At 40.4% G+C, this 18,341-nt stretch overlaps 1 protein-coding gene across 1 annotated transcript in view; it reads right to left on the minus strand.

The window, feature by feature from the left end:
- Window positions 1-18,341, minus strand: part of LOC102543550 (P protein-like) — a 127,218-nt gene that overhangs the window by 16,441 nt on the left and 92,436 nt on the right. The window contains exons 16-18 of the mRNA XM_072952828.1: window positions 9,463-9,522; window positions 8,734-8,838; window positions 2,534-2,627 (exon numbers count right to left, since the gene is read on the minus strand). Of these exons, the coding sequence (XP_072808929.1) occupies window positions 2,534-2,627; window positions 8,734-8,838; window positions 9,463-9,522 (259 nt within the window). The remainder of the gene's footprint in view (window positions 1-2,533; window positions 2,628-8,733; window positions 8,839-9,462; window positions 9,523-18,341) is intronic.

Consider the following 18,341-nt stretch of genomic DNA (forward strand, 5'->3'; position numbering starts at 1 on the left):
CATCTTCAGCATTCTGATGGCTTTTAAAAACTAATTTTGTAGCTCATGTTGCTTGTTCTCCGATGCGCTGGGAGCAATGGTCTCCTGCAACTTTACATTTCCTCACAGACTCAGAAGTCACCCAAAGCAAACTGACCGATGACAGAGGACAGTGTGGAACTAACAGACAAACCTCTTTCCTCCTCCTCCTCCAAGGCATGATAGTCATATGGGAAGCACCTAGAAAATGTACCATGTAACTAAAAACTGGCTTGGATTTCTTTTGAAGCTGTTCCTAGCTCAGTAATGCACCATGTGTTCGCTTTCTCTCCTTCACCGCCTGACCTCGCTTCCTCCCTCAGTCTTCCTGTCCTAGGCTTGCACATCCCAGTAAAGCTTCAGCTCGCAAACCTGCCTCAACTTCTGCTTTCTAGGAAACCCAGGCTAAGGCAGGTTTTTCTGAAGACTTACTTGAATTGTTCTTAGCTCTTAGTAAAAAGAGTAGCCAAAAGATACTGAGATGCGACTAGGAAAGACTTAGTTTCAAACTGTTCAGTGAATCACACCAACTTATAGAACAAATGACGTTTCTCAAGCCAAATGAAAACTTCACTTTAAAGTGAAGTGAAACCTGCTGTACACCAGAAATTGACAAATTATAACTGACTACTTCAGTTTAAAAAAGTGATCTTCAAAATGCTAAACCCAGTGGGAATGGGTAGGTACGGTTTAATGGGTATAAAGTTTCAGTTAAGGATGATGAATAAGTTCTGGAGATGGATAGTGGTGATGATTGCATAATAGGAATGCACTTAAGGTCACTACTGTACATGAGCTTAAAATCGTAAACTCTATGCTATGTATATTTTACCACAATTTTTTAAAATGTCAAACTCTGAGTTAATGAGAGAAGATCCTCCAACAGAATAAATGTATAGTTAACAACCAGCAGAACTGAGCATCTGCCATACCAGGAAAAGGTACCACTCAGTGACCAGGGCTAGTGGGTTAAAAAGATCCCACAGATTAACACCTTCATTGCTTGTTACAGCTACACTCCTGCTTCCAAAAGGGGCTCAGGTAACAAATGTTTAATCCTAGTTTCGGTTATGTAAATGGTCCATGTTAACTTCTCTCCTTGATAATCCCCTCCACATGTATTCTCCGTGTTCTAGGGGAATCAGAACTAGCCCAGGAGGCTTCTTATCCTTTGAGACCCAGCTCAGAACTCACCTCTCCGGAGAGCCATTCCTGACTTTCCCCCAGTCTCACCAGTGCCCCCTGCGCACTCAGTGCATATGGCCATGAGAGCATCCGTTTATGTTCTAATCTTAGCTTAAGTGATGGTCTCCTTACTCGGGAAGACAATGTCAGGGTACAGAAGATGCTCAGCAAGGTTTAATGAACAAAACTCCACACAGAGGACACACTTCCCCATGTCTCTGGATTGCTTCCATCACTGATGTTAAATGTGGCTGTGAACACAATTACTGCTTTTCCTGAGGCTGGTCTTAGACGGGAGCCATTTTAACAAGTCCCTACTCAGAACCTGAGACCTCAGCTGCTTAATTAGGTGAATTCACCGTCTCCAGAAATCATAGCAACTTCACTGAATGACATTAATCTCTCCCTTTACAAAGATAAACTACAAAGAAAGTTACTGATTTAATAGTCAGAGATCAATCAAAGAGCAAAGAAAGCTAGATTATCTAAGCACACCTGGATGTAAAAATAAAAACTTTAAAGGTATCTCGCAGTGGGGAGGGAAACAGCTCAGTGGTAGAGCACATGCTTAATTAACATGCATGAGGTCCTGGGTTCAATCACCAGTACATCCATTAAAAAAAATTTTTTTAATTAAAAAAATTGGTATCTAGTGTGTTTATCTAAGATTCTTCACAATCCTCTTGTGTTCCCAAAGGTTATTAGGCCCCCTTAAGTGAGAAGAACTCTAACGCAGCTCCCTCCAAAGACAATCACATCCAAAGCCGTTGTGTTTATTCACCAGAAGTTAGTCTCTCCCGACAATTTCTCTAGAAGGCTAACTTTTCAATGTTTCCCAAAGACAATACACTTCCCTTGTCAAAAAAAACCATTTTTTTTTAATCTTTCTTCTTACTCTTAGGTTAGAGTCTCTATTTTTTAGCTCACCCATTCATCACTTCACACCACCTTCCCCAAAAGACACTCCTTAAAAAGGGAGTAAGAAAGTGCCCCGGAGGATGGCTTCTGATTCAAAATCTCTTTCGAAGTATAAGCCACAACTGTATGCAGTGTGGGAGCACGTTAACTTGGAGACGTCAGGAATGATCATCCTCTGGCTGTGGGTTTAGAATGTCAGGGGCAGTTCTGCAGAGCGTGGGAAGTGACAGGCTTTACAGAGGAACTGAGTAGAAATTGTTAACTGCTCCACTCAAAGGTGAAGATGTGTTTCCACTCAGGAAATCATCTGGACTATTTTTACTCTCTTTCAATTTGACGTGCAATTAGTCATCACCTGAGGCTCACCAGAGTGTCAGGGGGGTCCTCCCTCAGGGCATTAGCACCCCCTTACCTCCTAGGCAGGCGCCAAGGGCCAGGGCATACATCAGCGGTGGTGCAGGCAGGCTGACCTCGGGGTCTTGGCTCAGGTTCAGGAGCACAGGAATCTGTGGAGGAAAAGGACACTGACAGCATGTCCATGAAAGCCCAGGGGAGCTGCTCATTCTCTGACCAACTTGCAAAATCCAAACCACTTTTTCAGCAGTCCAACTGTATGGAGCATAGGATGCTCAAAAGGAAACCAAAGTGAACTCTGGAAACCACAAGACCTTGAGTTTGAGCCCATCAGTAAGTCTTTGTTTCCAGTCACATGACCAACTGGGTCTCTCTCTTCAGCTGCCCCTGGCTGCTGCTGTGGATCCTAAATGGGGTGAAGTCACATAGAATCTCACATAGTGCCTGCGACCATAAATAAATATCTAACCCACAATTATCAGCCCTGCAGTGGACCAAGTCCTAGGCTAACTCCATGCATACAATGTAATCTTCAGACATCCTGCAGGTGTGTTTGTTACCCCTCAACTGACAGATGAGGACATGGATGCATGGAGAGACATAGGTCTTGTATGTGGCCAAGCCAGACTTGAACGTGGTTCTGATTCCAAACTGCACGCAGGTAAACTGATGCTAAGCCATTTCTCACCACTGCCCTCTGTGTCGTCATCCCACATCTATTGATGTTTGAGATGCAACAGGCATCAGATTCAACGACTAAGAAATAGTATTCTCCTAAGTGAAGCAAGGTAAAAAGAGAAAGAAAAATACCATGTGAGATTGCTCACATGTGGAATCTATAAAAAAAAGAAAGAAAGAAAGAAAGAAAGAAAGAAAAGAAAAAGACAGATGAACATAAACACCAAACAGAAACAGACTCAAAGACATAGAATACAAACTTGTGGTTGCTAAAGGGGCAGGGGGTGGGAAGGGACAGACTGGGATTTCAAAATGTAGAATAGATAAACAAGATTATACTGTATAGCACAGGGAAATACATACAAGATCTTGTGGTAGCTCATGATGAAAAAGAATGCGACAATGAATATATGTATGTTCATGTATAACTGAAAACTTGTGCTCTACACTGGAAATTGACTATAACTCAATAAAATAAAATAAAATAAAATAAAATAAAATAAAATAAAATGTAGTATTCTCTCATAAATCATGACACCATTCAGTGCATCATTCTGACAGAAGTAAATTTCACATTGTAGTAACTGATGTAACACCTAGCAGTCATGACGTTTCTGCGAGAAATTTGTGTTCCAAAAACGGGCCCCCTTGTAGCTCCTGTTGCTAATGAGGAACAGAAGAGGCCATAGGTACTGGGCCTGCTTCCAGCATACTTCCACCATGTGATCACTGCTAGGCATCTCAGGGCAGCCCATGAGAGGTTAAGGAGGGACCCCCTGGACTTGCTGCCTCCAGGCACTTGCCTTGTGTGAACCTCTTTAAAAATCAGGGGGAGGAGGGCTTCAAGAGTAACCCATATGTAAAGGACCATCCCAGACTGCAGACAGAAAGCTAAAAATGATATGGAGTTATGTAAATGACATGTGATGTGATTTCATTTGCTGGACAGAATTAGGAAACAAAGAGCCACACTCTGCTGGACACCAGGTCTCCTGATGTCACAAAAGCAATGCCTCATTGCTCATTTGGGAAGATAAGATGACTCCCCAGCCCTTTATTCCTGCAACAGGACTTCACTTGCGTTCCCTCTGCAGTGGCCCCAGATGAAACAGACAGATGCACTTCGCCACCATCCACCCCGTTGACTCTGGGCTTGGCCACTGGCTTGCTTGACCAGTGGAAAGTGGGTGAACTAAACAGAAGCACCCCCACGTTACTGCAAGCCGCTCTGGGGCTGCAGGTTCGGCTGTAACAAGAGTAAGTCCCAGGAAGTACTGCTGCTCCTTGTGTAATAGAAGAGAACAAATCGGACTCCATATTAAATCTGTTCCTTTGGCTTTAACCACTCTGCCCTGTTTTCTAGGCTTAGTCTTGCTAGCTCTGCACTCACGTAAAGATAACAAAGTTGCAGAATAGAGAATAAATAACACTTGTTTTGTTGGGGGTTTTGCAGGAGCACCATGACCACATGGACAGCTGCAGGAACAAAGAATCCCTGCACCAAGAAGTTTGCAACAACCAACCACACCCCCTCCCCTGTTTCTTTCGTTTTTGTTTTTGTATACAGGAGCCTGTATTCTGACTAGAGCAGGATGGTTCTCCAAGACATTAGTCTGCCATCCTCTCCGTCTGCTGGCTTTCCGAATAAAGTTGCTATTCCTTGCCCCAACATTTTGTCTCCCGATTTATTGGCTTGTCGTGCAGCGATCAGAACGAGTTTGGACTCGGTAACACTCCCACAGCTCCCAGTCAACTGCAGATGGGAGAAGAGAAAAGGAGAGGTGGGCAGACATCAAAGTGATTTCCCTAAATGGAAATGTTTGTTAAAATATTGAAATATTTCCACACCAATTAATCAATGCAAGAGAAATCGGGAGATGACGGGGGAAAAAGGGATCAGCAAAGAAAAAGCATAATCAATGCCAAATCACAATAAAACAGTAGAAATAAACTCAAGCCCCTCAGTCAACACAATACATTTAAACATGCTAAACGATTCTCTTAAAAAAACAGACGGTCTGCTTGGAATTTTAAAAATCTATCTCGCATATGGCTTTTAAAACTAAAAGCCACCTAAAACGGGGTTTCAAAAACAAACTTCAAAAAGACTGAAAATAAAGGATTGGGAAAAGATAAACAAGGCAGAGGCTCAGAGCAGAAGGAAGAGAGATCTTACAAAACCGCCATGCAGAAGAGACGCAGCCTAATCCTCCAGCAGAGTGTCAGCGAAAGTGGGCTCAACTCTGAGTTGAAATGCACAAAACTGTAAAGCGATCTGCTCCAGCAGGACTGACTGATGCCAGTGAGTTTCCATGAGGTTCTGACAACACGGTGCCTGCGCTTGTGCCCGTGGGCACGTGCAGAACTCCGCTGGCATGCGGGGCAGAGTGGCCGTGTGCCGGGTCAAAGGGCGCTTCGGGGGTGTCTTGAGTATGAAACCCTACAGCCCACATCCCCTGATGACCCCAATTAAATGAGAAAGAAGTGGTGAAAAGACAAGCCCAGTGAAATGGAGGGAGGGAGAGAGCGAGGGATGGTGGCACAGACCTCAGTGCCCACCCAGCTCTCTGCCCCACACACGTCCCAGGCCGCTGCACTTGGGCAGGGCCACGTGTCCGCTTCCCACCCAAGGACCGTGACGGGCCAGTTTGGGTGCCACTTCCAGAATACGGCAGAAACGCCTATGCTCCCCTCTGATGCACGTGCACACCACACGCCGACGTGGTGAAGTCAGGTGGCAGAGACCAGTGGGCTGCGTGCAGCTGCTGCTTTGGCCTCTCAGGATGTGGTTATCATCCCCTGTTGACCCACATAAAGCAAGATCCTTCTCTTAGTCCCTTGCATCGTGATATGCCCCACATTTTTTTTTTCCTTTACTTTCATTTGCTTTTACTTTTTCTGAACTTATTCCCAGGCCGTAAGTTTTTGCTTTTTCTGGGGTATCTTTTTCTTCTGTGCAACCTCCTGTTCTTGTGCAGGAACAACCTGCTCTTTTTCAGTGGGGATCATCTCCGTGCAGCAGGGAGAGCTCGCGTAAGGGCTGGTCTGACCAGGAGCTCTGTAAGTCCTGCGCCGCATCCTGGGAGCTTTGTTTTCCTGGATGTGCTCAGTGACCAGAGAATCTACATGTAAGCCCTTAAGTTCAGCATCACTCTTTGCATTTCTGAGCACGTGCAGTAAAAATTCAGCACTCTTTTTGGGCCATTGACCCTGCGTCCAGCCCCACTGTTTGGCCTGGGCGCACCTGCCAACCCCACCAGTGTAACAACAGACTGGCACATGTTGCTTCTGTAAAGTGACAGCCTTCGGATATTTAGTGGCTTTTCAGATATGCATACCCTTAATGGCCTGGGTAGTCTCATGAGTGTTCTTAAAGTGAACAGGAAGATCTGAATCTCTTGATTGGCATGATTTTATGGGGTTTTCTGGGTCAGGTGAATAGTGAACCACTTTTAGAGGTGACCTCAGGCCGCTTACCAGAAAAGGAAGAACCCGCCCCAGATTTATGAGGGTAGTTCCCTCAGGAGACAGAAGGATGGAATGACGCTGGGGCTGAGGGAAGGCGCACAGAACGAAAAATCATCTATGATGTTTTGTTTCTTAAAAACAAAACAAACAAGAAAACCTGAGGCAAAGGGACTAAAATGTTGTGATTTTCCTCATTCTGGGTGGTAAGTATAGAGATACTTGTTACACTTGTCCTCTATGATGCCCTTGACATATTTTTTAAATTTTTATCTTATTGAGTTATAGTCAGTTTACAATGTTGTGTCAATTTCCAGTGTAGAGCACAATTTTTCAGTTATACGTGAACATACATATATTCATTGTCACATTCTTTTTTACCGTGAGCTACCACAAGATCTTGTATACATTTCCCTGTGCTATACAATATAATCTTGTTTATCTATTCTATACATACCTGTCAGTATCTACAAATTTCGAACTCCCAGCCTGTCCCTTCCCACCCCCTTCCCCCGGCAACCACAGGTTTGTATTCGGTGTCTGTGAGTCTGTTTCTGTTTTGTATTTATGTTCATGTGTCTTTTTCTTTTCTTTCTTTCTTTCTTTTTTTTTCAGTTTCCACATATGAGCGATCTCATATGGTATTTTCTTTTCTCTTTCTGGCTTACTTCACTTAGAATGACATTCTGCAGGGACATCCACGTCACTGCAAATGGCGTTATGTTGTCACTTTTTATGGCTAAATACTATTCCATTGTATAAATATACCACATCTTCTTTGCCCTGATGTATTTTTTTGATTTAAATTTTAAGTAACTATTACAATTGGGGGAATAAAAATGTCAAAACTGCCATTTTTTTTAAAAAATAGAGGAAACTGAATTTTCAACAACAGGGACCACCTCATTCAGTCCACAAGAGGGTGTGGGTCCTAAAACCTAGAAGCCCCACAGAAGACAGAGTGTGTATCCGCTGTGAGCTCACGGGGCCCCAAGGGAGCTCAGATGAAGATTTGCTGCTGGAACCCTCCAGGCTGTGGCCACACTGGGTTCAGATGCACAGGGTCTTCTCAAGAGTCCATTTCAACTGAGAAAGGGATTCACACACAAGCTGACCTGGCATCCCAGAAGCCCAGGACCCTGCTGTTTTAGCCTGTCCAAGAGGTCTTCTGCCCCTGGCCCTCTGCAGGGCAATAGTAATGATAGTGTCCACTGAGCTGAAGCCAGTACATTCAACGACAGCCAGGTGACTTCTCTAACTCTGGATTTCATGCAGAAATAATCACAGCCACAGAATTAGCTCAGAATTACCAAATCCAGACCACGGAAGAACAATGGCTAGGAAACTGGAGTGTCAACCCAGCGGGTGCTGTGACTCTGGCAATGTGTGGTGACAGAGTCCAAGTCACCCAAAGGTCCTATGGGAGAGGAGTGGCCCAGAAGTTCACAAGAACAAGAAAGAAGACTGCTCTGTCCAGAATCCAGTCGGGAGAGGTGTCCACGCATGCTCAGCACATGGGAGACCTCAGGTGCTGTGACAGGACCCCAGGTTCCTGTTCCCACCTGGGATTCACAATTCTGCCCTCAGCTGAGCAATCCGTGATGTCAGAAGACACAGCAGGAGCAGGGGTCAGCAGCCCTGTAAAAGGCCTCTAGCTGGACCTCCGTTCTCAGCTTGGGTCAAGACCACACAAAAAATTCAAAGTCCTGCCCAGCCAAGCACCAGAAGCCACACACTCTTCACCGGTACACAGGCTAGGTAGAACAGCTTTTGCATTTGTAGGGAATAAGAGATGAACACATTCAGCCAGCCTCAGTCTTTGGCATCTTCCAATTTTCTTTTTTAAAAAAATTAAAGACTATCATTTTTGTGAGAGGCAGCAGCTCCCAGTCAGACTGACCCTGAAACAACCAGCCACCCCAAATTCACTGCCCACCACAGCTGTAGGCCCTTCGCTCCCAGCTGCTGTCTGGGCTCCCCTGCGGCTGTCCCCCAGACCTGTGAGTGAGCAAAGGGACAGGACTCGCTCTCTGCTTCCTCTGGAAGGAAGGGTGAGCCCAGGTTGTGTCCAGGTGAAAGCTGGACCCTCGTCACCCGGAGAAGACCGGGACTCACCATGGTAGCAGTGAAGGGGATGTTGTCAATCAGGGACGATGCGATGGCCGAGACCCAGACCACCAAGATGATGGCAGCTGCGAGGCGCTGATCTTCTGGGACCATCTGGAAGGAGCAGGTAAGAGCAGGGCTGTGTATCCTAGCGCATTGCTAGATCCCACACACTGACAGTCTGATGCTAGAACGGGTGAGGCTCGGAAGGGACTTGGGGTTGTCGGTCCTTCCTCTTCCACATAAGGCAGAGCCAGGTATGCAAACAGGACCAGCCTGGGCTTTCCCAACCCCTATCAGGAGCCTGGGCCAGGGTCTGCACGTCACTGAGAGGAGCAAACCCCAGCCATGCTCCGGCCAGCCGGCTCCTGGGAGGGAGCAGGCAGAGGGGTGGCCCTGTTCCTGATGGGACACCAGGTGACACACTGGTCACACTGACCTCAGCTCCTGCCAGAGCGCCAGGGCTGGGACCTCTGTGCATCACTTACTGAGACTGCTCTCCATTGCTCTCCTTCCTAGAAAGGTTCTAACTAAAAGCTAATAGTAAAATTGCAGGCTTCCCCAATTATACATTCTTTGAGAAAAGTCTCCTTTCATCTCTAGGTGACACAGGCTAAAACAGGTCCCTTGCTATACTTTTTTACATAATTAATGTAATCTCTTCTTGCCCCAATGTTTTTAAAACAAAAATCAAAGAAACAGTGGCTGGAGCACATTATATCGCAGCACTTAGTGTACCTTTATTAGCAAAGCAGTCTGTTCGCCGACATATTCTATTAAGTGGAGATGTGCCAATGCCTAGAAGAAGGGGTATATGAAGAGCATTAGTTCAAAACCAAGAATATATGCACATTTAAAAAAAAAGCACATCTTTAAAATGAAAATAAGTGGACACAGGGAGGCCCGGGCTCTCATTTCTTATAAAAGATCTGACTCAAACACACCGTCTATAAACGCTTTGCTATCATATACGCACATTGAAGATTCATGGGAAGACAGTAGCAGAGGCAGGAGCTTCTCATTAATTTGTGTGAATGTCCATATTAAATGTACATTTGAATGGAAGGCCGTCTCTTTATTTTAAGATCGGTGTCTAGGAGAACTCTTCCCCAGTACACAGCAAAATGACACTTCCACAGCTCAGTGGTAGAGTGTGTGCTTAGCATGCACGAGGTCTTGGGTTCAATCTCCAGTACCTCCATTAAAATAAGTACATAAATAAACCTAATTACCCCCCCCAAAATAAAAAATAATAATAATTTTAAAATAAAAAAAAAAAGCACAAGAAAACAAGCAACATGAATGAGGGCACCAACAACCAAGACAGATTAGACACACCCCCAAACATGCAGGAACGAGAATCCGCAGGTCCAGGATATAGTAGAGGAATTTTGTTTAAAGAAATTAGAGTTGAAGAGTGTAAAACTAACAATTAACATTGACCCTTGATGAGTTAAGGATGTAAGTTGTCATCTCTAGAGTAAACCACTAAAAGAGGATATAACTGCCAAAAATCAAGAAATCAAATTTTACATAATCCTCAATCAACTCAAATAAAGGAAGAAAAAAGATTGAAAATAAAAATATACAAGGTCAGACAAAAAGATGGCAGATTTAAACCCAAATGTATTAGTAATGTCATCAGATTTAAATAGAATAAATATATTACTAAAAAGATGAAGACTGTCATACTGGACTAAAAATTTGAATTTTATGCCCAAATACACACTTATTTGCAAAAGACACATCTAAAACATAAGGTGAGAAAATCTGAAAGTTAAAGGATAGAAAAATAAATGAAAGTTTTCTAACTTTCTGTTCCTCATTAAGAGTTAACAATTCTAAATTTATATATGCCCAATAACACAGTCTCAAAATAAATAAGCATAAATAGAACCACAAGGACAATAAGACACATCCACAACCATTTTGGGAAATTGGCTAATTAAGAAAAAATAAACATGATTCAAGAAATCACAATAAAAATTAAAAATAAGCCAGAATGAGTAAAAAATAAATACAATCAAAATACATATCCAAACTTGCAGGATATAGCTAAATCTATGCCAAATGGAAATTTATGGCATTAAATACCATATTGGAAAAAATAAAGCATGAAAATCAAAAAGCTAAGCATCCATTTTCAGAAGTTAAAGAAAAACAAATTTAACCCGAAGGATAAAAAGAAGAAAATAATACTTGTAAGAGCAGAAAATAATAAAATAGAAAACAAACATTCAATTGAGGGAAAGGACTGACAAAATTTACATGCTAATGGAGAATAATAAATAGGAAGAAAGAGGATGATAGAATAAAAGTCACAAGTCCCCAGTTTAGCAATGAAAAGGAGAACTTCACTAAAGAGATTACTAAACTGATAAAGGAGTGAAAATACAAAATAGGAAAATCCACCGTAGCACTCTTATCATTTTTCATACATATATCCAGTTGATCCAGCATCATTTTTTGAAAAGATGTTCCTTTCCCTATTGAATTGCTTTGGCACTTTCACTTAAAATCAGTTGATCACAAACGACATTTGTCCAAGATGGCAGAGTGGGAGGACCCTGAGCTCACCCCTCCCACTAGCACACCGATATGACAACTCTGCACAGAGCAACTATCTATGAGAGCAACCTGAAGACTAATAGCAAATATTTCCTACAACTAAAGATACAAAGAAGGAACCATGAGACAGATAGAAGGGTACAGTCAAGACCCACACCCCTGGATGGGCAACTCAAAAGCTGGGGGACAGTCACAATGAGAGGTTGTCCCCAAGACACAAGGGATCTGAGCCTGACAGTGCGCTCCCCAGCCCAGGACTCCCATACCGGAAAGACAAGCTCCCAAATTATCTGGCATTGAAGTCCAGTGGGGCTTGCATTTAGGGGAGCCAAAGGGCTGTAGCAAAGAGACACTCCAATCTTAAAAGGCACACACAAAATCTGACATATTCTGAGTCCCACTGAAGAGGCAGTGATTTGAAAGGATCCTAGGTCAGACCCACTTGCTGATCTGAGAGAACTTCCTGGAGAGGCAGGAGGCAATGGGAACTCCCCATGGGGACACAGATGCTGGCAGCAGCCATTCTTGGGAACTTGTTCTACCATGAGGACACTGGTGATGGCAGCCACCACCTGGAGTCCTCTTTCTAGCCTGTTAGTGCCAGGGGCTTACTCACCCACTGGCAGGCAGGCCCCAGCTCCAGGCCCCACTGGCCCTGCAGCCAGCTGCACTAGGACATGGCCCTGCCCACCAGTGGGCCAGAACTAGCCCCAGGGCCCCCTGGACCAAGCCCAACCCACCAGTGGACCAGCAGCCACCTCACAAGGCAGGACCTGGTAGCCAACCAGCCAGCAGTCAGTCCCACCTACCAGCATGCCCGCAGTAGTTGGCCTCATCAGAACAGAAGGGCCCACACAGCCTACACTGGGGTACCCTTAGAGCATATAGCTCTGGTGACCAGAGGGAACTATGCTGCGGGGCACCACAGGATGTCTCCTACATAAGGTGCTTCTCTAAGATCAGGAAATGTAACTGACCTACTTAGTACACAGAAATAAACAGAGAATTAGGCAACATGAGAAGACATAATTTTTTAAATAAAGAGATAAGATAAAACCTAAGAATAACTAAGTGAAGCAAAGGTAAACAATCTATCTAATAAAGAGTTCAAGGTAATGATCATAAAGATAATAAAATAAATGAGGAGAAGACTGGATGAACACACTGGGAAGTTTAACAAAGAGTTAGAAAATAAAAAGAACAACAGAGCTGAAGAAAAAAAAACTGAAATTAAAAAAAAAAACACTAGAAGGAATCAACAGTAGATTAAATGATACAAAGAAACATCAGTGAACTAGAAGTCAGAGTAGTATAAATCACAAGCTGAATGGAAAAAAGAAAAAAAGAATTTAAAAAAAAAAGGACAGTTTAAGAGATAGTTTAACCATACCAACATTTGCATTACAAGGGTCCCAGAAGGAGAAGAAAGAGAGAAAGGGCCAGAGAACATATTTGAAGACATATAGCTGAAAACTTTCCTAACCAGGGATAAGAAACCAGGTCCAGGAATCACAGAGAGTCTCAAACAAGATCAACCCAAAGAGGTCCACACCAAGATACACTGTAATTAAAATGGCAAAAGTTAAAGAGAGAATCTTAGAAGCAGCAAGGGTAAAGCAGCTAGGTACATACAATGGGACTCCTATAGGAATATCAGTTGACTTTTTAGCAGAAACTCTGCAGGCAAGAAGCAAGTGACACAATACATTTAAAGTGATGAAAGGAAAAAAACCAACAACCAGGAATACTCTACCCAGCAAATATATCATTCGTATGGGAAGGAGTTTATAGACAAGCAAAAGGTAAAAGAGTTCAGTACCACTAAACTGACTTTACGGGAAATGTTAAAGGCACTATTATAAGTGGAAAAGAAAAGACACCAACTAGAAATATAAAAATTATGAAAGGAAAAACCTCATTGGAGATGGTAAACAGACAGTAAAGGTAGTGGATCAACTACTTACAAAGCTGGCAGAAAAGGTAAAAGACAAAAATAGTGAAATCACCCATATCCACAGTAAGTCACTAAGGGGTACACAAGACCAAAGCTGTAAAACTCATGGTCAAAGATATAAAACATGAGTGAGGAGGAGTAAAACTACAAGTCTGCTAGAATGTGTTCATACTGAAGAGATCATCAACTTAAATAATCATAAAGATGACATTTATGATATATATATGTTATTCTACATGAAACTTATGTAACCACAAGCCAAAACCCTACAATAGATACATACAAAAAAAGAAAGAGAGAGAGAGAGAAAGGAATCCAAACATAAAACTAAACATAGTCATCATATCACAAGGAAATAGAGCAAAAGACGAAAGGAACAAAAAGAACTACAAAAACCACCAGAAAACAATTAACAAAATGGCAATAAGCACAAATCTATCAGTAATTACTTTAAATGTAACTGGACTAAATATCCAAGCAAAAGACACAGAGTGGCTGAATGGTTTAAAAAAAAAAAAAAACACAAGACCCATTTATATGCTGTCTCCAAGAGACTCACTACATATGTAAAGACATACACAGACTGAAAATGAGAGGATGGAAAAAGATATTCCACGAAAATAGAAATGAAAAAGTAACAATACTTGTATTAGACAAAATGGACTTTAAAACAAAGACTGTAGCAAGAGACAATGACGGACATTACGTAATGATCAAGGGATCAATCCAAGAAGATACAACAATTTTAAATATATCTGCACTCAACACAGAAGCACCTAAATATATCACACAAATATTAATAGACACAAAGGGAGAAATTAACAGTAACACAATAACAGTAGGACATTTTAACACCCCACTTACATCAGTGGACAGATCACCCAGACAGAAAATCAATCAGGAACCACTGGTCTTAAACAACACATTATCAAATACTACATATATTAAAAACTCCATATGAAACCAACAGGATATACATTCTTTCCAAGTTCACATGGAACATTCTATCTATCTATCATCCTGGATAGAGCACATGCTAGGCCACAAAAAAAAAGTCTCAATAAACTTAAGAGGATAGTAATCATATCTAGCACCTTTTCTGATCACATATTCTTCAAGAATATGTTTCCTTTTACATAAGTCATTGAGTTTGTTGACATAAAGTTATTAACAGTAACCTTATTATTCTTTCAATTTTTGTATTCCCTATGTTGATAACCCCTTTTTATTGCTGATATTGGTGCTTTGTGTTCTTTTATTTCTTGATCTGTCTAGCTAAAAGTTTGTCAATGGTGTTGATCTTTTTTAGAACCAGATTTGGCTTAGTTTGTTTTTTATATTATCTGCTTGTTTCCTAATTTGTTGATTCTGATCTTACCTTTAACTTCTTTATACTAACTTTAATTTTATTTTGCTCTTTTTTCCACTCCATTTACTTAATATGAGATGTTAGATAATTGGGTTTAGGTCTTTCTCCTTTTATGAGTATTTAATCTGTAAGTTTCTCACTCAGACAACTTTAGAATCATCCAAAACTTTTTGATGTAGTGTATTTTCACTGACATTTATTTTACTTTATTTTTTCATCATTAGAGCACTTTATTTATTTCTTCACTCTTAGTTTTTCCATGTTATTTTTCAGGACTAATAAAACAATGAGAAGACAATCTCTAAGGGGCTTGTATGCAATTATGAGATTAACCTTTGGTCCTGACAGTTAGAATTTTGCCACATAATGAGCAAAAACAGGTTGCATTTTGCACTAAAGAATTGGTCTACAAAAGCTAATTTCAGAAATGATATTTTCAAAAGATATATGTTTCACCTAGAATATAATACTGAGAATATAATTATCATACTTAGAATCTAATTCTTAGGAAACAATCTTGCAACATGACAGTACTGGTAATATTTTAAAATATTTTGTTTTTCCCTAGTGATTTCTTGTGGCTCATGATTTGATTAAAAGTGTTTGTTGAATTCTAAAACATTGGAGTTTTCTCAGAGATCTGATTGCTATTTATTTCTCACTTAAATTTGCTGTGGTCAGAATACACAATCCTTACACTGTAATGCTATAATCTCAGCGCACACACAGTCAGATGCAGTGTTCTACAAATGTCAATTAGAGTAAAATGGTTGATAATGTTTTTCATATCTTTTATGGCTTTCATGACTTCCTTGATTAGATGTTCTACCAATTGTGAGAGAAGGGTCATAAAATCTTCTATGATTATGGAATTGTCTCTTCTGTTTTAATTTAATGACAATCACTTTTTTAAGGCTTCATTAAGAACACTTCTAGTTGTTACGTCTTCCTAATAAGATGTTCTAGTAATCATTATTAAATGTCCTTCATTATCTCTTTTAACATTGTCTTGAAGTCTCCTTTATGCCACTTCAGCCTTTAATGCTTGCTGTTTGCATACTATATATTTTTCCATTCACTTACTTTCAAACCATCTGTGTTTTTACATTAAAATTGTGTCTCTTGTAGGTATCACGTTAGAGTCTTCTACATCCACTCTCTCAAAAATTCCTTCTAATTGGACTGTTTGCACTTAATGTAATTATAAATACAGTTGCATTCAGGTCAGCAAATTTATAATATATTTTCTGTTTGTTCCCTTTGGTTTTTTTTCTTCTAGGTTTATTGAGCTATAATTGACATACAGTAGTGTATAAGTTTAAGGTATACAGCATAATGATTTGATTTATATACATTACAAAATGATTACCACAATTAGATTAGTAAACATCCATCATCACTCAGGTAAAATTTTTAAAAATATTTTTCTTATGATGAGAACTCAGAATACTCTCTTAACTTTCATATGTAACATAAAGCAATGTTAATTATACTGATCACATTGTATAATACATCTCTGGTGGTTATTTACCTTACAACTAGAAGTTTGTACCTTTTGACCACCTTCAGCCAATTACCCCCCCCAAACCTCTGCCTCTGGTAACCACAAATCCGACCTCTTTTTTTAATGAGTTTTTTGTTTGTTTTTGAAATAAAATTGACCTACGAAACTATGTTAGTCCCTGTTACACACTATAATGATTCAATATTTCTATACATTTCAAACTGATCACCACAGTAAGTCTAGTAACGATTTGTCACCATACAAAGATATTACTTAGTTATTGACCATATCCCCACACTGTACATTTAGTACCCATGACTCATTTATTTTCTAACAGGAAGTCTGTACTTCTTAATTTCTCCCGCCTATTTATTTTCTTTTCCTACCCACCTCCCCTTCGGCAACCACCTGTTTGTTCTCTGTACTTATTACTCTGTTCATGTTTTATTATTTTTGTTCATTTGTTTCGTTTTGTTTTTCAGATTCCACATATTAAGTGAAATCATATGGTAATTTGTCTTTGTCTACTTCACTTAGCATAATATCCTCTAGGTACATCCATGTTGTTGCAAATGTCAACATTTTATTCTTTTTAATGGCTGCGTAATAGTCGTGTGTGTGTGTGTGTGTGTGCGCACGTGCACACATCTCCTTTACCAGTTCATTTATTGATGGGCACTTAGGTTGCTCCCATATCTTGACTATTGTAAATAATGCTGCAATGAACATAGAAGTGCATATATCTTTTCTAATAGTGGGTTTTGAGGGGGTTGGTGTTTTTGTTTTGTTTTGTTTTGATTTGATTTCTTCAAACTACTATGCAAGAGTGGTATTGCTAGATCATATGTTAGTAAAAATTATTTTTAGTTTTTTGAGGACTCTACAAGCTGTTTTCCATAGTGGCTGCACCAATTTACACTCCCATCAATAGTGCACGAAGGTTCCCTTTCTCCATACCCTCACCAACACTAGTATTTGTCTTTTTATAATAGCCATTCTGACAGGTGTGAGGTGATAACTCTTTGTGATTTTGATTTGCAGTTCTTTGATTAGAGATTCTCTGATGATTAATAGAGCATCTTTTCATGTGCCTGTTGGCCATCTGTATGTCTTCCCTGGAAAAGTCTATTCAGAACCTCTACACACTTTTTAATTTGGCTTTTTTGATGTTGAGTTGTATGAGTTCTTCATATATTTTGGATATTAACCCTATACTGAATATATCATTTGCAAATACTTTCTCCTATTAGGTGATCTTTTCATTTCATTGATAGTTTCTTTTGCTATGCAAAAGCTTTTTAGTTTGATATAGCCCCATTTTATTATTTTTGCTTTAAATTCCCCTGCCCAGGGAGATATATCCAAAAATATATTATGAAGAATAACATCAAAGAGCATCCTGCTTCTGTTTTCTTCTAGTTTATGGTTTCAAGCCTCATATTTAAGTCTTTAATCCATTCTAAGTTTATTTTTGTGCATGGTTTGAGAGAGTAATCCAGTTTGATTCTTTGCATGTAGCTGTCCAGTTTTCCCAACACCATTTGTTGAAGAGGCTGTCATTTCCCATCATATGTTCTTGCCTCCTTTCTTTTAGATTAATTGTCCTTATAAGTGTGGGTTCATTTCCAGGCTTTCTATTCTGTTCCATTGATCTCTGTGTCCTTTTTTGTTCCAGTACCATACTGTTTTGATCACAGTAGTTTTGTAATACAGTCTGAAATCAGAGAGCATGGTAACTCCAGCTTTGTTATTCTTTCTGAAGATAGTTTTGGCTATTAAGGGTCTTTAAGTTTTCCATACAAATTTGAGAGTTATTTGTTCTAGTTCTTTGAAAAATGACATTGATATTTACATAGGGAGTGCACTGAATCTATAGATTGCCTTGGGTAGTATGGGCATTTTAATAATATTAATTCTTCAAATCCATGAATGCTATATATCTTTCCATCTGTTTGTGTCATTTTTAGTTTTTTTCAACAATGTCTCATAGATTTCTGAGTACAGGTCTTTGACCCCCTTAGTTTGATTTGTTCTTAGGTATTTTATTCCTTCAGGTGCAGTGGAGATCAGATTTGTGGTTACCAGAGGTGGGGACAGAGGGAAGGGAAATAGCTATAAGATAAACACTAGGGATGTAATGTGCAACATGCCCAGTATAATTATCACTGACACATATTATATATGAAAATGGTTAAAAGAGTAAGTTCTGCTCTTTTGCTCAG

The sequence above is a fragment of the Vicugna pacos genome, chromosome 32 (assembly GCF_048564905.1).
Source record: "Vicugna pacos chromosome 32, VicPac4, whole genome shotgun sequence".
Lineage (NCBI taxonomy): Eukaryota > Metazoa > Chordata > Mammalia > Artiodactyla > Camelidae > Vicugna > Vicugna pacos.